This window comes from Spermophilus citellus, assembly GCF_964194105.1.
Source record: "Spermophilus citellus genome assembly, chromosome: 15".
In the NCBI taxonomy this organism is placed as follows: domain Eukaryota; kingdom Metazoa; phylum Chordata; class Mammalia; order Rodentia; family Sciuridae; genus Spermophilus; species Spermophilus citellus.
The window spans coordinates 67,611,961-67,628,864 of NC_138195.1; the positions used below are offsets into that span (position 1 = coordinate 67,611,961).

Here is a 16,904-nt window from a genome sequence, read left to right on the forward strand (position 1 = left end):
CTCGGTGGCACAGGGGTGGCCTGCGATAGATACCGCTCTATGAGGGCGGGGGCCCTGCCTGGTGTGATCCGGGCTGTGGACCCGGCTCAGCGCTCAGCGACTCATTTAGCTGAGTGCGTGGACACCCGCAGCTCCAGGCCTGCCCAGCCCGGCTGTCCAGGAAGCGGCGCGAGCTCATGGCCTCTGAGCTTAGCTGGGTTCACCCCGGCCCCTGCTCAGCGGCGGGCGGCTCTCAGCGCTCCTTAACCCAGGACCGCAGATCGAGATCTCCATCTATGAGGACCGGTGCAGCAGTGGCAGCTCCAGCAGCGGCAGCAGCAGCGGCAGCGGTGGCAGCAGCAGCGCTGGGGGTGGCGGGGCCGGGGCCCGGTGACTGGCCGAGAGTCCCTGCAGGGAGGTGTATGGCCGGAGTGAGGGCCTCGCAGACCTGCGGCGGCTGCGCTACCAGAGCACCCGCTTCTAAGTCTTCTCTGGGTCTACCAAGCTGACCAGGTTGGAAGTGAGAGCGACTGTCCCTGTGTTTCCTGTGAGCGCTCAGCTCAAGCTCCCAGCCCCTTCCCCGCTGGCAGGATTGGTCCACTTCCTGACCTGGGGAAAGCTGGGGTGGGGAGAACACTGTTTGGACAATCCCTCTCTTCCTTGGCTTCTTTCCCAACACCCCGGAGGGAGGCTTAGAGAATTCCCACCCTGCATGATCCTTCACCCCAAAGCCAACATCTACCAGGACTCTCTTCCTTTGCCCCTGCTCCCAGTGCTGTCTTTCAGTGTCAGCTTTTTATTTGAGGCCACTTCAGGGTCCCTGCCTGTCTATGATGCCACTTCTGCCAAATTGGAGATCTGGGGAGATGGGCATCTTGGTGGGGATCTATTCAGCTGCTCCTGACCTCGTCCAGATCTGTGGCTTCCCTGTCTTCCACCCAGAGTTGGAAGCCCATCTGAGCCTTGCCAAAAAGTATCCAGCTTTGAGACTTTCAGGACACCTGTCACTGGTTGAGGGGAATACACTCTGGGCTCTGGAAGGTTCTATGGGGGTCTGGACAAACTTTGTGGAAAGATGTGGCCAGGGAAGTTAGAATTTCCTGAACCAGAGCCAATTTCCAGATTTTAGGACCTGTGTGCGCGCGCACGTGTATGTAAGCATGCACATTTGTGAATATGCACATGCGTAAGCATGCACGTGTGCACCAGTGTATAAATGTAAGTGCACCATGTGAGTGGGTGCATACACAGGAGTGTATGTGAGTGTGTGTGTGTGCACATGTGTATAAATGTGTTTGAGTGCATATGTGTACCTGAGTACACATGTATAAAGTGTGAATGTGAGTGCATGTGAACACATGTGTAGGCATGGTGTGTGTGTGTGAGTGTACTTGTGTGCATGAGTATGCATAGATGAGTGTGACTAAGTGTGAGCATGTGAGTACTTGTATGAGTGCATGTGTCTGTGTGTGAGAATGCACTTGTGTTCCCCTCGGCTGCCAGGCTGACTGCCCAGCTCTGCATCCTGCCGTGTTGTGTTACACAATGGTAGATGGTGTGGCTTCTTTCCCATGTCAGTCCTCACCCCTTGTTGGGGGCTGTCAGCCTGGATCTTTCTCCTGGCCTCTCCCCCACCTTCAGACTCTACTGTGCACATTCTAGCAGAAGAGAAGTTAGGGTCCTGGAGAGCAGAGCCAACCTTCCAGTGGCCTTCAGTGTACCTTTCCCAGCCCCCGTGATGAGACAGTGGGGCCACAGATGCTGCATATTTAGCCCACCCAGGTGCCAGGGCTCTTTAAAACCGTGCAGGTGAAACGTTCTTGGACATTCAAAGGAGGTGGCAACTAGCAGGGGCAAAGGTAAATTCTCACTGCAAAGACAGCAGGAATGTCCAGCTATTGGTGCTCTGGCTCCTGAAGTCCAGGGGAGCCAGTAGGAAGCGGGCAGCCTGGCGTCTGGGACCCAGAAGATGGACAGAAAGGGGCTGCCTACCTCACCTGGCAGGAGGTGCTAGAAGTGGACATGAAACACCAGCCACTGCAGGTAGCTTTCTGGAACCAAAGAGGGGCCTGGTTTTCATCTGGAGGTGGGAGCAGCAGAGGGAGCAAACACCTACCCAGAGAGCTGGAGAGGGTGGCCCAGCCCTTGAGGGCTCAGGGAGTCTGGGTCACAGGGAGTCCTGGTGCAAGGAGCTCCCTGGAGAGCTGTAGTGCAGTGGGCTCTGTTGCAGCCCCTGACTCCTGGCCATGGCCGGTGCAGCCCTGGCCCACTGTTGGTTGAGCATTGAGTCTGATCATGCACCTCCGGTGGGAGGGTGGGTGGGGCACAGGCCAAACAGTAGCCTTTTGTTTTATTATTTCTTTTTCCAATAAAGGGACTTGCCCAGTTTGAGTCTCATGCTGTCTTATCTGCCCCATGATGATGGGGGCCAGTTCCATATTCTAGGATCATGTGGGGAGGGGCTTGGCTGTCTGAGTCAGCTGGCCTAGCATGTACTTGAGGTAGCAGAACTGACACAGGGCTCGGATGGGTCTGTCTTCTTGAGTTTAGGGTTTAGTGGGGTGATCGGCCTGTCAGGCTTTCTAATCTGATCTTTGGGTGAGTCTGCAGTCTTGGGTTGCCAGAACAGGTTCAGACTGAAAGCCAGGCCAAAAGTAATTAGTGAATAAGATACTGACCAATTTTTGAGTTCTTACCCTGGGTTGGGCCCTGTTAGGAGTTGGATCCCATGAGTTACTCAGTACTAAAGAATGGAAAGTAGGTAGGTGTTGGAGCCCAGCAGCTATGTCTTGGAGTTTATAAAACAAAACACTAATTGAGTACCTACTGTGTGCCAGGTACTTTGTTAAAACCATATGCTAGGAACTGGAGAGGATTTTAAGGTTACCTGCATCTTCTCCTAGAAGTGTAATGAGAGGCTGAAAGACTTGCCTTGTCACAAAGCTGGTTGATGATCTTAGAATGGAAGTTTCCTGACCCAGTGGGTAGCAACCAGGTAGGAAGCTGGGTAGTAACCAGGTAGGAAGCTGCTTGAAGCTTCAGGAGGCTGGGGTCACACAGGTCTGTAGGCCAGAGAGGGCCTCATCAGACAATGGGGAGAGCAGCTCTGGTCTCTGGGGTGGGCCTAGGGGGTCCCCTCCAGATGGTGCTGTGAACTCCAAGTGATTTTCAGGCTTCTACTCACTGCCCATAAGGAATAGTTTGGTACCCTGTGCTCAAGCCTGGGCTGTGAGAGTTGTGGGAGGTGGGGGCTGTTCTCTGACCAGTGTGGAGGTTCATTCTGTAGTGCTTTTTGGGGTAGGATGTTTATTCTATACCAAGGTCAGACTTGAACCCCAGCCAAGCTGTTTTAGGGAGGAAGTGCTGTAGATGGGTGAGGATTTCCAAAGTAGAAAACCCACTCTGAGTGCTAATCTGGCAGAGAGTTCTTTGACCTTCCCGCTTTCAAATATTGGCAATAATGATAATGATAACAAACAAAAGTATCTAACATTTATTTAACAGCCTCATCTGGGCCAAGGTACGAGGCTAGGACTCTATATAGTTCATCATTGAATCATCACAACAACCCTCTATGGTGTGGGTTATTATTATTCCCAGATGAGGAGACTGAGGTCATAGAAGTTAAATTGCCCAGAGCCACATAACTAGGAAGTGGCAGAGCTTGACTTTGAACCTAGACAGTCTGATTTCAAACTGTGGGGAAGTGGATCAATACATCTAGCTTCAAAGGCCTCTGCAGGCATCATCAGGTTGGGATCTGGTAGATTTCCAGGAAACGACCTGAGCTTTGGGCTCCAAGTTGGGGCTAGTCCCTCCTTGCACAGGGCATTGCAGGAGTGTGGGTGGGGTGTGCTCATGGATTTCTGGGACCAACAGGGACATCCTGGTAAAGGTCAATGGAAAGACCCAATTCTGCAGACCTGTGGGGATGTGGCTTCTCTTGGCTGGCTCAGTTATGGGAACAGAAACTTGGGTCTGATTGTAGCCTTGTGTTTCCTGCATCCCTCTTGCTGGCCAGGGACAGGCCCTAAAAGGATCAATGAAGCAGAAGAACTGTGATCTTGCCTCAGTCAAATTGTGCTCCCCTTCCCTGTCCCCTGCTGTCCCTTCCCAAGGGAACATCCCACCTGGCGTGCCCCAAGCAGTTTTTGCTGCACCTTTCTCTCTTCACTGGGCCAGCTTCCTCCCTTGGCCAAAGGCAGGTGTGTGTGAAGACAGGGAGGGCTTGCAGAAGCTCCAGTGCCGCCTAGTGGCGGAATCATGTGCTGCACCTGGGAGTCAAAAGCAGTGGCACGCAGACCCACTTGGCTGCTGTGAGACTTCACTAACAGCCCCCAAACCAGCAGCTACTGCCACCTGCAAGAAGTTTTCTGTAGTTTCTGGAGGTGCAGGGTGAGGGTGGAGTCCACCAGTGGCCACTCTTCCAACATGGGGCCAGTGCTGTGCTGACTTCTGGGCACCCACTGGTCTGGGTACTCCTCTCCCTGTCCATATCTTTGAAAGGACTCCAAGTGAGAAGGGCCTGGGCAGGAGGCACCCTCACTGGGGTTTGGCCTTGCTATTTGTCCAAGGATTAGACAAAACAAATACCACTCCAAGTCACTCCAGAGTGTGTGCTGTGGCTTCGTGGCAGACGGTGGAGACTCCTAGAATCCGTTTCCTTGATTGTAAGGCAGGGTACTGACACTTTACAGGATTGTCTAGACCTGCATTTTCAACCTTGAATGAAATGGGTGTCACCCGAAGCATGACCAACAGCCAAAGCTTGGTCCTACCTCTTGAGACTCTGTTTTAATTGTTTTGGGCACACAGAGCCTGTCATCAGGATTTTAAAACCTCCCCAGGGATTCTAATGTGAAGGCAAGGTCAAGAACCCCTCATTTCATCAGCATCAAGAACCTATGGGCCTTCCAAGGGTCTCTGAAAATGTCTGAAACCTGAATAAAAAATTTACCAGTTCCCCAAAAGCAACCAGATACAAACTGTTTGATCCCACATAAAGCAAATTGCATCAAACTTATCTGTTCGTGGCTCCCCTGGCAGAAGTGGTGAATGGAAGGGACCTGGGGACTCCTGATGTTCTGCTTCTTGGCCAGAATACTCATAACCCAGGGGCACTCACTTCACAAAAATCCATTGTGCTATACACTTAAGATCTGTGTATTTTTCTGTACATGTGATAAATTTCAATAAAATTTACCAAAAAGTGTATTGGCTCCAAAATAGGAAAAGAAAGCACAAAATTGAAATTACCATTTTATTAAAGATCTACAAATATAATGCATTATGTCAAATGAGACAGCTGTGATTCAACTTGATGTGTGTACATACATATATGTGTATGCACATCTCTGTGTATTTGATATTTACTCTGGGTTGTGGATGTATACAAAAGTGTTTGATATGGTGAGGGTTGGGAGAGTGGGATCCAAAAGAGAAGGTCCATGGTGCCTAAGAATCTTAAAAACATCTGAGTTTATACCAGGAGTTCCTAACCTTGATGCCCCCCACCCCTCTGCATTTGTGTGCATAATCTGTACTTTAACTTGGGGAAAGAATCCATAGCTCTCAGCGGATTCCCCAGAGGGTATATGACCAGCTCCTAAAAGGTTAAGAACAACTGGTTTTGCAAAGTCAGTGAGAAACTGGCTGCAAACGTGCCTGGCATAACATAGGTGCTTGGTAATGTCAGTTGCTTTCCTTGCTTTCAAGGCCCAGCCTTCAGGGGTTTCCACATGACCCTTCTCAGGTGACTTCTAGGAGGATTTATTCTCCTGGCAGTACCAAGGGCAGACTGTGCCAAGCTCACAGCTCTAATTCCAAGAGGCCATTCAGAAGGCCTGTCATTTTGGTATCCGCAGGATGCAGAAGTTAGTGCATAACATCCAGGGGCTGCGCTGGGGCTTTTGGTTTTGGATCAGAGAGGATGGAGGAGAAGGAAATGTGTGAAGGGAATCAGAGGGCTGCACCAGCTGGGGGACCCCCACAGATTCCCTTAACTTCCCTGAATCTCAGCTTTGTCATTTGTAAAACAAGAGTATTATGAACATGCATCTTTGTAAATGATAATCTGCTGCTCCAATGTAAGATATTATTGTTATTGCAGAAGTGACACCAGGACCTCATTATACAATGGCCTAATGATACCGATTTTATAGCAGGTTTCTGATTCTTGCATAGAATAAACAGATAATTTATCCAAGCGTTCACTGATTTCCTAATATAAGCCAGGAACACTCATGTACATTATTGTTCCATTTGGTTTCTCTAGCACTCTGGTGGGTGGTTATACTTGAAATCTGATTTTATAGAGGAGGAACATGTTCCAGGTTGTTAGGTAGCTTGACAAGGGCCCACAGCTGGCAAGTGACAGAGCAAAGACTTGAACCTAAGTCCCTGACTCCAAATCCAGCTCCGCTCTGCCACTCCATGTCACAGTCAGATGCAAGGCGCCGTTCTACCTGGATTGACTCAAAGACAGATTCCAGACCCACAGTGAAACACATGGGCAAACGCAGACACAGAAAAATTAGTTTTGCAGGGGTATGGATGTGCTCGTTATTTTGGAGTAATTCAAGTTATCGATTTCTGTAATGGAAAAGTGATTGGAGACCGGCTACCACCTGAGAGCAGTGCTGAGCGAGGCCCCAGGCAGGAGGAAACGTTGTGCGTAGCTTACAAGGCTTCCAATATGGTGAGGGTCCTTCTCCCTGCTGCCCCCAATTAATTGGTAATTAATTGAGAGCAACTGAGGGTGGGGATCTTCTCCTACTCATTTCTACATCCTCCTTCCCCTGCCCTACGTGCCTGTCACGGGGCCTGCCTCACCTTGGCAGGTGAATAGGGGATGCAGCCATCCCAGGCTGCCTGGAAGAGGGAGAATATGCAGTGGTGTAATCCGCAGGCCCCGGAGGCAACCTGCCTCAGCAACAGCGCAGGCTAATGCAGACTTGCCGCAGTCACTGAGTGATGCAATTGAACTGCAGGTAGTCCTGGCGTAAGTCAAACAAAGGGTGCAGGTAGTAACCCCAGGCCATCCCTTGCACTGGGAAGCAGCTCTCAGGAACACTGCTCTGGCTGCCTTCTTGTGGCTCTGCTCATGACCTCTGTCCGGGGAGGGGAAGGAGGTGCACAATCCCGACCCCCCTCAGCCTCTGCCCGTACATCTTGCACACCATGGTTTGAGGAGGGTAAAATCTTTTTTGAGGGTTACTTTTCCAGGAAGTCTGGACTGGGGGCCCTAGAGGGTGAAGTACCTTGAATGGGCGAGTGGACGGACGGATGGATGGATGGATGGATGGATGGATGGATGGATGGATGGATAAGTGGGTGCAGGGAGATGACTGACGGACCAGAGATGAGTGAGAGGGCTGCCTGGCTTGAGATGGATGCTTGAGGACCCTGGAGAGGCAGGTGAATGGATGGGTTCCAATCGGCCCTGTGCTCCCCTGTGCAGATCTAAATGCAGGGCTGGACTCTTCAAAGGGAAGATGCTGTGCTCACCCGGTCCTCAAATGAACTCTGCATTTGTAACTCTGAGTGATGGATGTGTCTTGTTGGGAAGGATTCTTATAGGTCTAATATCACCCCAGTTAATGACTTATAGATTGTTGTAAAATCAGGTGCGGCTAGAAGTGAAACCAGGAGGTTGAAGGGCCGGGAACAGATTTGATAATAGTCCGTGCATTTCATCAGTCCAGGCTTCTTACATGTTTTATGTTTTTTGCTCCGTCCATCAGTCCTGAGTGCCTTACATGTTTTATGTGGAGGGAGCTTTGCCATCATTCCTCCATATTGGTATTACTGCTTCCATCTTGCAGATGAAGAAACTGAGGCTTAAAGAGGAAATAACTAGTTTCCTGCCACTTTGGGGTGCAAGGTGGAGTGTCTGGGATTCAAAAACTGGAGTCTTTGATCCCCAAGTCTCAGGGTGAAGAGAAAATTTTAAGATGGAAGGAGGGGAGGAGGGAGAGCCGGGAGAGTTTTGCACCTGGTCTCCAAAGACAGTGTGGCTTCTCAGCACGTGAGACTCTGCAGTGGGCTGAGGCAATGAGGGTGCCCTGGACACAGCCCCAAGGCCTCTTCTACCTCCTCTGTGCATCTGCCTTCCAGGGCTGTAAATCTTGAGCCTGAGCCTGCAGCTGCAGAGAGGGTGTACATTTGATTTATCTTCCCCCATTTGGCCTAAATGTGTCCCTCTTCCACCGTCCCACGAGGAACTGGGGAGCTAAGGCGTGTGTTTCTCACTTGGAGGAGCTCCTCAGAGGGAGGAAATTAGCCCTTTGATTGGGAGGTTGCATTACATGATTCTGAGGGTGGAATCCTACATGGCCGCTCCAGGCCTGGCTGTGCAGAGGAGCTACCTTTATGGGAATTGCTCTGGCCCCCGTCTGCTTTCCTCCTGGAAGCCTGGCTGGGGATGTGGGGTTCCAGGTGGGATTCATTGGGAAGGGGTGACACAGTCTCCTTCAGTCCCACCCTCATCCCCATCTACTGCCCCTGACTCTCCTTGTCAACTGTCTGTCATTCAGAGCTTTGGTCCCAGCTGTGCCAGGGCCCAAGCATGGCCCTTCTGGTCACTTGGTAGACATGGATCTGGGCTCAGTTTCCATGTCAACAAGACAGGAAGAACCAGCACTGTGCCTCTTATTCCTGAAATTGTGTATGCACTTGAGCTTCTGAAATACTTGGGGCTTTTTGGAGAAGGCGACTGTAAATGGCCTGTGGCTGAGCTCTTGGGAGAGCAGAAGGCAGCGTGAGCCAGGAGGCGGCCTGGAGAAGGAGGCAGAGTCTGTGGTCTTAGGGAAAGTCACAGGGCCTTTTTGCATCTCAATTTTCCCACATGAAAGGATGGGGCTCTATTAGATGACTTCCCAGGTGCCTCTATACTTAATGCTTAAGGGTTCTAGGGTGAGGGCTGAATCCCAAGCCAGTTCATTAGTTTCTGGTGACCTTTGCTCTGTGTGGTTGGTCAATTCCATGCCCACCTGCTCCATTGACCTTGTTTTATGACTATTCTCTGGAGATGACATACATGACCACTAAGCTGAACGTGGCACAGCCCAGGCCCAGGAAGGTTGGCTCTGCCCCTTTATGACGGTTTGCAGTCCTGCGTTCTTGTTCCTGCTAACCTGTCAACATCCTGGGAGTGGCCAGGCTCCTTCACATCTTTTCACTACCCCGGGGTACCCAGCAGCATATGCTGTAAAGCACAGGGGCTATAGCACTGCATAGGTCATGGAGCTCAATCCGAAACTTTGCTACTTAATTATGTCACGTTCATATAGTAACTATGAGGTATCCAAGTTAAGGTTAACAGTCAAATGTAATAAATAACTCTGTGAGGCTTTGTCCCTTCTTTACAGATGAGCAACTGAGGTTCAAGGACCCCTCACCTTCGGTAAGTCTTTACCCAAATGCTACTTTCCCAGGTAGGCCCTCCCTGGCCCACCCTATTTAAAATGATAGTGTGCCCCCATCATGCCACTCCCAAATTACCTTGTTGCTGTTTCTCTCCCCTGCTGCCCACAGCCCTTAGAATCTTCTAACATGCCATCCAATTTACTCCTTATGTTTATTACTTAGTCCCTGGTATATGCTACCAGTTCAGGAATCTTTGTTAGCATTGCTCACAGGTGTACATCCCAAGCCACTAGAACAACACCCAGCACATACTAAGTGCCTAATCAATGCATGTTGCGTGAACATCTGGTTAAGTAACTTCCCCAGGTGTCAATTATCAGGAGATTGTGCAGTAGAAGGCTTAAGAGCCAGGCTGTAGAGCTAGACAGTTTGGGATTTGAATTATAGTATTTGTCACTCTAGCTAGCTGTGACCTTGGGTAACTTATTCTTTCTGAGCCTCAGTTTCTTTGGTAATAAAATAGACGAATAACATTTGTCTTGCAGGATGGGTGGAGGATTAATGGAGACACATATGTAAAGTTCTTGGCATATGGTGGGCATTCCGTAAATGTTAGCTCCTTTCCCTGAGGATATTTTTTTCTCTTCCTGCTTCTCGTTTTCCCTCTGATGGCCTACCCTTTGACCACTTCACTGTTCAACAGCAGCTCCTTAAGAGGACGGAGCTGCTGAAGGCGGGGTTGGCATTATCTGTGGTGTGAACCAGCCCAAGCTCTCTTGCCCTCCTTCTTTGTCCTTCCAGGATGTGCCTGTTGCCAAGGAGACGCAACATCAGCCCTTGGCAGGTTCCTGGCCCCTGGCTGGGGTTCTGGCCACACACGGAAGGAGCTAGACGTTGAGGATGGGTGACCATGTGGGGCGGGGGGAGGAGAGAGCAGGAACTCAGCCTGCTTCCTGGGCTGGGAGTCTGGGTGGGGGGCATCCGTTTGGAATCTGCTGGAAAAGCTCAGCTGGCTCCCTAAGAAAGTGAAGTGTTCACCCTCCTGTCTCCATGCGGCTCTTGGAAGCTACACTGGCGTTCTTTCCTGGGCTGAGGTCCATGACACCAGTCCGGGTGTGATTCCCAGACCCTGGGAGGGGGCCATAGCAGCCAGAGTGACTCATAATCAGACTCCTGGCCCTCAGAATGGCACCTTCCCAGAGCAGGGCTGGCCACTGTGTAGACAGATCCTAGAAGAGGCCTGGCGGATGATTTCACCATTTTGCACCAGAGAAGGCCAGCCAAACTCCCCCCTGCGAGGGTCCTCACGGCCATCTCTTTTGGAGGAGACTGAGGGAGGACTGCCTCAGGTACCTGACCCTCTGGGGACTCCATTTCCTCCCTTCCCACCCCAGCCAGTGACCTTGCAGCTTGAGAGATTGTGGCATTTCTGTAAAGCAGTTACCCACCTGGAGGAAGGGGGCTGGAGTGGTAGTTAAGAGCACAGGCAGAGAAGCCAGACTGCCTGAGACCCAGTCCCGCCTTTGTGTATTCCAGCCGCGTGACCCGACAAACCACTTAGCTTATCTGTGAAACTGGGTAATTATAGCACTTTCCTTTTGGGACCATGGTGAGGCTTAAGCTTGTTGATTCTTGCAGAGTTTAGATCTGACCCAGACCTGCCACTCACTCGCTGCAGACTACTCCTGTCTTCTTCAGGGGTACATTCCTGAGCAGAGGCTGTATTCTTGGACAGATGAAAATGGTATTATTATTATTTGGCCTTTCTTGATAAATGGAGTCTGGCAATCTGGCCCACCTTCTGCTCGGCAGGAGTGGGTTTCCACTTCTCCATCTGTATCATCCCTGCTGGGCCCATTTCATTACTCGCCTGCCCCTGAGGGTCTTTGTTGTTTTTGTTACATCTTCACATCCAGCATAAGCCAACAAGGGTGTCAGGAACCAGAGTGGGGCTATGAGACAGAGAAAAGACAGACCTGTCTGTGCTCAGAAGGGGGCAGCAAGGGTTCATTCGCTGCTGCCACCGCAGGTCTCAGAGGAAGATGAATTAGAATAAGAGGGGGATGGGTATGCTGGGCCTGGCTAGCCTGCATGTGGCTTTGCACTCACATGTCTGTGGCTAGAAAATACAGGTAAGCGAATACCCTGAACTTGAGCCACCTGGCTCAGAAATCCTGGACCCCCGTCCACTGCGCAGTTCCCGTTTTGGGGGCCCAAATGTTGAACTATTTTCTGTATCTTTTCGTCTCATATTTTTCCTAACACAAGCATCTTGGGGACAGGAGGCTTGATTTCCATAACGGAGGGAACTTGTCACATACCTTATGGAGGGACCGAGGGACCAAGTACTGGCCACACAGGAGGTTCTCAGGAAATGCTTGCTAAGTAAATATATGGATGGATGAATGGATGGATGCAACCAAGAATTTAGCTAAACTTTTCAGAAAGCCCTTTGTTATCCCCCTCTGGTCCCTGCACTTGGTAGTGTGGGGGCAGAAATCAGGTTACCTTTGCTCACCGTTATATGTCTAGAGCCCAGTTCAGTCCTGGGCCTTTGGCAAGTGTCCAATCTATATCTGCTAAATGAATGAAATGGAATGAAAAGCCTTTTTGCCCCGGAGCGTGGTCACTGTAGTTGTGCTCCTAACAGTTGGGAGCCTTGAATTCCTCTTTGTAACTCCTCTCTGACTCCACCCACTGAACAGAGTGAAATGACCCAGATAGACCAGGAGTTCAACGCCTTCTCTGAAGCTGTCATCCTGAAGCTTCTGGTGTCCTTGGCAGACCATCTCCCCCGTTGTCTTGTCCCTTCCTTCTTGTGAGGCCACTCAATGGGCCCGGTTATCTTGTCATTTACAACTGCATTTGGAGTCATCCCTCTGTGGGTTTTGGGTTTTGCTTATCTCACTATCTGAGATCCACTTGTTTAGTTCTAAAAAGGCAGCAGCTTCCCAAATGACTGGGGATAGTCTCAGCAGTGACAGCTGCCCTTACTCCTCTGATAAGACACCATGGTGGGAAAGGGCTCCAGCCCTGGCTTGGGACTTTGGCTCTGTGACCTTGGGCAGAGTGACCTTGATCACTTCATCTCTCTGAGCCTCATCTCTGAGGCCCTTTCAGATCTTTAATTTTATGTCATTACACAGGAATGAGTTTTCCAGAAGTAGAGCGATTTTTAAGTTGGTCTATGCTTCTCAAGGAAATTGTAGCTGTTTTCATTTTAAAACTTTTCATTTAAGCTCCTGTTCTGAGTGTAAAAACAGCACTAGCTACAAGGAACTCATATTTTGTGATTTATTGGGAGTATTATTATGATATCAGAAAAAGGTAGTTTTTTTGTTAAATATGTTTTTAAAAGGCTTGCTGCATTCTTAAGTGTGATTTTATTATATCTTGGAGCAACTTTTTTTCCCCCATGAAGAATAGATCTGTGATTTATAATGCGCCTTCACTACCCGCGGCTGGCTGTGAACATATTCTGTAGCGTTACATCATCCCTAAAGGCTGCTCTGGCTATAGGAGCTTCCAGATTTCTAAGCACATTGCAAAGATTGAATTGCGAGGTTCTTTCTAGAAATGAGGATAACCTGAGACTAGCCAGACCCACATCCAGGCACATATGGAAGAATCTTAAAAAGGAAAGGGCCTTTGAGGATATACCAGCCCAATTCTATTGTCATTTAGATTAGGGAAATGAAGACCCAGAGTGGAGAAGTGACCTCCCCCAGGTAAATGGCGAAGAGTGTTCCCTTGCTGTCTGCCAATTGCTCATCTCTTATCTCTCGTTTGATCCAAACCCTGGTCCCCGGCCCCCCAAAATGAACATTTTTGTATATACCCAAACCACTGCTCATGCCTGGGGTGGTGCTTTCCCTGTATTATGACTTGTTTTCCAAGCACCTTCTGGTGGAAGGGCTGCTGCTACAACCAGCATCTGGCCCAGACACATTTTGCCCCCACTAGCTAGGTGGTGATATGTAGCAGAGACTTTATTGGCATAGTTTCCCCAGAAAAGAGGCTAGAATACTTAAGAAGTTCAAATTTTAACATTTTTATCCAGAGTCCCAAAGGCTCACCCTTTTTCCCTCCCCTAATCACTTTGGACTCTAATAAGGCTTTTCTGCCACAGGAAGTCAGGGTGCACAAAGCAGAAACAGCAGAAGCTGGACCAGCAGGTACATGATACATTACCGAATCAACTGAGCAAGCAACCACGTGGGAGCCATCTTTGTTAGGGGCAAAATAAGAAGTTCACGAGAACACAGGAAAGACAGGACTATCTTGATTCTTCTGAAGGAGTGAGGGAGGCTGGATGGGGTACAGGGGAGACTTTCTTTTTCTGTTTTCTCAGAAAACATGCAAAGAAAGACTTCACAAACAAGGTTGCAACAATATCTCCCAAACTTCCCTTTTCAAAGATGGCCACCCTGCTGTCCACTTAGAGGGAGCACATGGCAGAATCTATTGGGTATGGAAAGAGACAGGCAGCAGGAGAGAGATTTAGTTTTCCACAAAGGTTGTTAGTTTTGTATTTTTTTTCCTTTATTGATGGAGTTTAAAGTGCATATAACTGAAGGCAAAGTCCAAGGCCTAGAGAAAGATATGAGGCCTGAGATAGAGGCTCAGAGATTCTAAAGGCAGCCGAAGAAGAATACCCACCTAAAAAGGCCACTTGAGCTGCAAAAAGGACAGGGAAGGGAAGTAGAGAATTGGGAAGAGAGAAAGGAGAGAGGGATAGGATTGGGGTGGAGGAAAGAGTTTGGGAGGAAGAAGACAAACATGGGTTCAGAAATTTAGAAAAAGATGACTCATAGGAGTTAGTTTATATCCCAGCTATGAAAATATGGGCTGACCTCTAGGTAGGAATGCTTGTTTTTGGAGATGTGAGAAGAATGATAACCTAAGGCCAGGACAGCACCCCTGGGGCCCTGTAGGTGGGGGTTAGTAGTAATGGGGCCTCTCCAAGCTCCTGCCATGATTTTCCCTGGAGACTCAATGGTAGACTAAGGAGACTGTCTATATTGAGGAGAAGGCAGGGCTGAGGACCTTGATCTGTAGCCCACCCAGAGCTTCCCAGTGAAAGACAACTTTGATTTACTACTAGACTGTGGCTGGGGGCCCACTCACCCACACAGGCTGTGCCATCCTCATTAGGCTCAAAGCCCCGACTGCATCTCTTGTTGGTTCGGCATCTGTAGCTTCCGTAGGTGTTGACACACACTGGCTTGTCTCGAGGGCACACAAATGGGAATTGGATGCATTCATTGGTATCTGCAAGGTGAGGGTAGCCACTCACCAGGGAGGTGTGGGGCAGTGGGTCCTAGCTCAGGCTGTGTGCCCACCCACTCACTCTGTGACCTTGGGCATGTCCCTTCTTGATGGTCCTCCATTTCCTTTCTTCAGTTCCCTTGGCTGGCTCCTCCCTACTTGACTTCTACATGGTAGGGTGGCACTCAGGCTTGGTCCTGGGTCTTCTTTTCTATCCACCACAGTTTCTCTAGGTGATCTTCTTGCATATGGATGACTGCAAACTTTCTGTCTCTAGCCATAACCTCTCCTTTGAGCTCCAGACTCATGAATCCACTCACCAATGACCTACTTGACACTTCCACCTGGATATCTAAACACACCTCAAGCTTAATATGTCCAAAATGGAACTTTAGATTTCCCTCAGCCCTTAAACCTCTCCTTCCCCCATTCCCATCTTCCTTAGCTCAATCAATGCTACCAACATCTACTCAACTGCTCCAAAAGAAATTGGAGCGATCCCCCAATCCTCCCTTTTCTTCACCCCCATACACAATCCCACAGCAGGTCCTGTCCGTTCTGCCCCCACAGTGCACCTCTTGCCTGTCCACCTTCCTCACTCCTCTGCCACCACCCTATTCCCAGGCCCCATGATCTCTTGCCTGGAGTTCTGCAGTTGGCGCCTTACTGGCCTCCTGGCTTCCACTCTTCCCTCCAATCCAATCTGCAACTCAGCAGCCAGAGTGATCTTTTAAAAATGTGAATCACATCAGGTCACTCTCCTGCTTAACTTCCAAGGGCCCTAAGAATAAAATCCAGCCTTCTTCCCAGAGCCTGAAGCCCCTCCTTGACCTGGTGCTGCCTCCTCCATGTCATCTCAGGCATATGGGCCTCCTGCCTGCCCCTCAGGCACAGCAAGCCTTTTCCTACCTTGGGCTCTTCATCCCTGCCCTCTCCTCTGCCAGGAGAGCTTCCCACTCAGCTCATCCTGAGGCTGCATTCTTCTCATCCTTGAGGGCTCAGCATAAAAGAATCCTATCCAGTATCCCTCCCTGCCTACTCTGTTCAGAACAGTTTCCAGAGAGCATCTTGTTTACAGGTTCTTAAACCATCTTCTCTAGCTGTGTGATCCCGTGGTTGGGGTCAGTCTCCCTCCACCAGAAGGAACACCTCTCAGAGCAGGCACTTGGGCTGCACCCTGAGGGCCCAACATGGTGCTTGGTACCATGCAGGAGGCATATCAATGCCTGTTGGATGATGAAAAGATGGAGGGGGCTGGTTTGGTGATCTGGAAGGGTCCTTCCAGCATGCAGAGAAGACCGTTTTCCATACACCTGCACTGTCTGTTTAGCATGAGGCCAGGGTGGGGACATGGGGAGTGTGGGGGAGTCACATCCTCCTCAACCACCCTGAGCCTCCCTGCTCCTATGCTTCTGCATTTTGAGGTGCTTTGCCCAGACAGGGCTCTTTTCTGGAACATTGCCTCTCTGTGTCAGTCCAACTCCTTATCATCCCTCAGGTCCCAGCTCAGTCCTTGCTTTCTCAAGGTGGCCTTCTAGGACCCTCTACAGAGGGTTGAGGGCCACCCTTGGTACTCTCAAGCCCCTGCCCCTGCCCCATTCCAGTCCTGATCCCATGTGTGGCCACTGACTGTTCACTGTGGGTCTGTCTCTTGGTTATGGAGAGGATGGGGCTATCTGTCTAATTGACTTGTGTACCTCTGAAGCAAATGCATTAGCCTGAAGCTAATGTGTGGCTTTAGAGTAGACTTGGGACTAAGGAAGGAGGAATCCTTGGCTTGACCCCTTGTTACTGGTCACTAGAATGGAAGACGCTAGGTTGAAGGTCTTGTGGACACTTAGCCTCTAGGCTGCTCCCTTCCTATTCTAGGCTCTTGGGAGATTTTCAGAAGGTCACTGGATTTTTATGGCACTATCATCTAGAAGCTACCTGTCCCCTAGTACTGCACCAGTATGTAATCTCCCATCTGCTCTGTGACTTTGCACCCTGCTTTGCCTGGATGCTCCCAACAATGGCCAACCTTGCCTGTCAGACCCTACCGGCTGCTTCCCTGGCTGCCATGGCATGTGGCTCTTCTACCTGCACCAGGACAGAGCTCGCCCACCAGAGTCTCCACTGTCTTTATGCTGGCTCCCAGGATCCTCTATATTCATGGCATGAGACACTGCCAGTTCCCAGAACTGCAGTGAGTCAGCCTGTCGGTCACTCCCACCTTGGTGAGTCATATGGCGGTTGTCTTGGCATCTGGAGTCCCAGGGAACAACACCTTCCTCTCCCTGCCTTTCCACCCT

The 16,904-nt window shown here is 50.1% G+C and overlaps 2 protein-coding genes across 9 annotated transcripts in view; one reads left to right on the plus strand and one right to left on the minus strand.

Moving 5' to 3' along the window:
- The window catches only part of GOLGA7B (golgin A7 family member B), a 34,486-nt gene extending 33,976 nt beyond the window's left edge, over positions 1-510 (plus strand). For all 5 annotated transcript variants that reach the window (XM_081268164.1, XM_081268166.1, XM_081268165.1 and 2 more), the window contains exon 7: positions 260-510. In XM_081268164.1, coding sequence (XP_081124290.1) covers positions 260-373 — 114 coding nt within the window. In that variant the 3' untranslated portion in view covers positions 374-510. The remainder of the gene's footprint in view (positions 1-259) is intronic.
- The window catches only part of CRTAC1 (cartilage acidic protein 1), a 156,115-nt gene that overhangs the window by 6,816 nt on the left and 132,395 nt on the right, over positions 1-16,904 (minus strand). Inside the window, exons 14-15 of one of the 4 annotated variants that reach the window (XM_081268151.1) lie at positions 14,473-14,616; positions 13,410-13,653 (exon numbers count right to left, since the gene is read on the minus strand). In XM_081268151.1, coding sequence (XP_081124277.1) covers positions 13,622-13,653; positions 14,473-14,616 — 176 coding nt within the window. In that variant the 3' untranslated portion in view covers positions 13,410-13,621. Of the gene's footprint in view, positions 1-13,409; positions 13,654-13,885; positions 14,023-14,472; positions 14,617-15,308; positions 15,341-16,904 lie in introns of those variants that run through there. The other 3 variants (XM_081268150.1, XM_081268152.1, XM_081268153.1) reach the window with 3 other exon arrangements.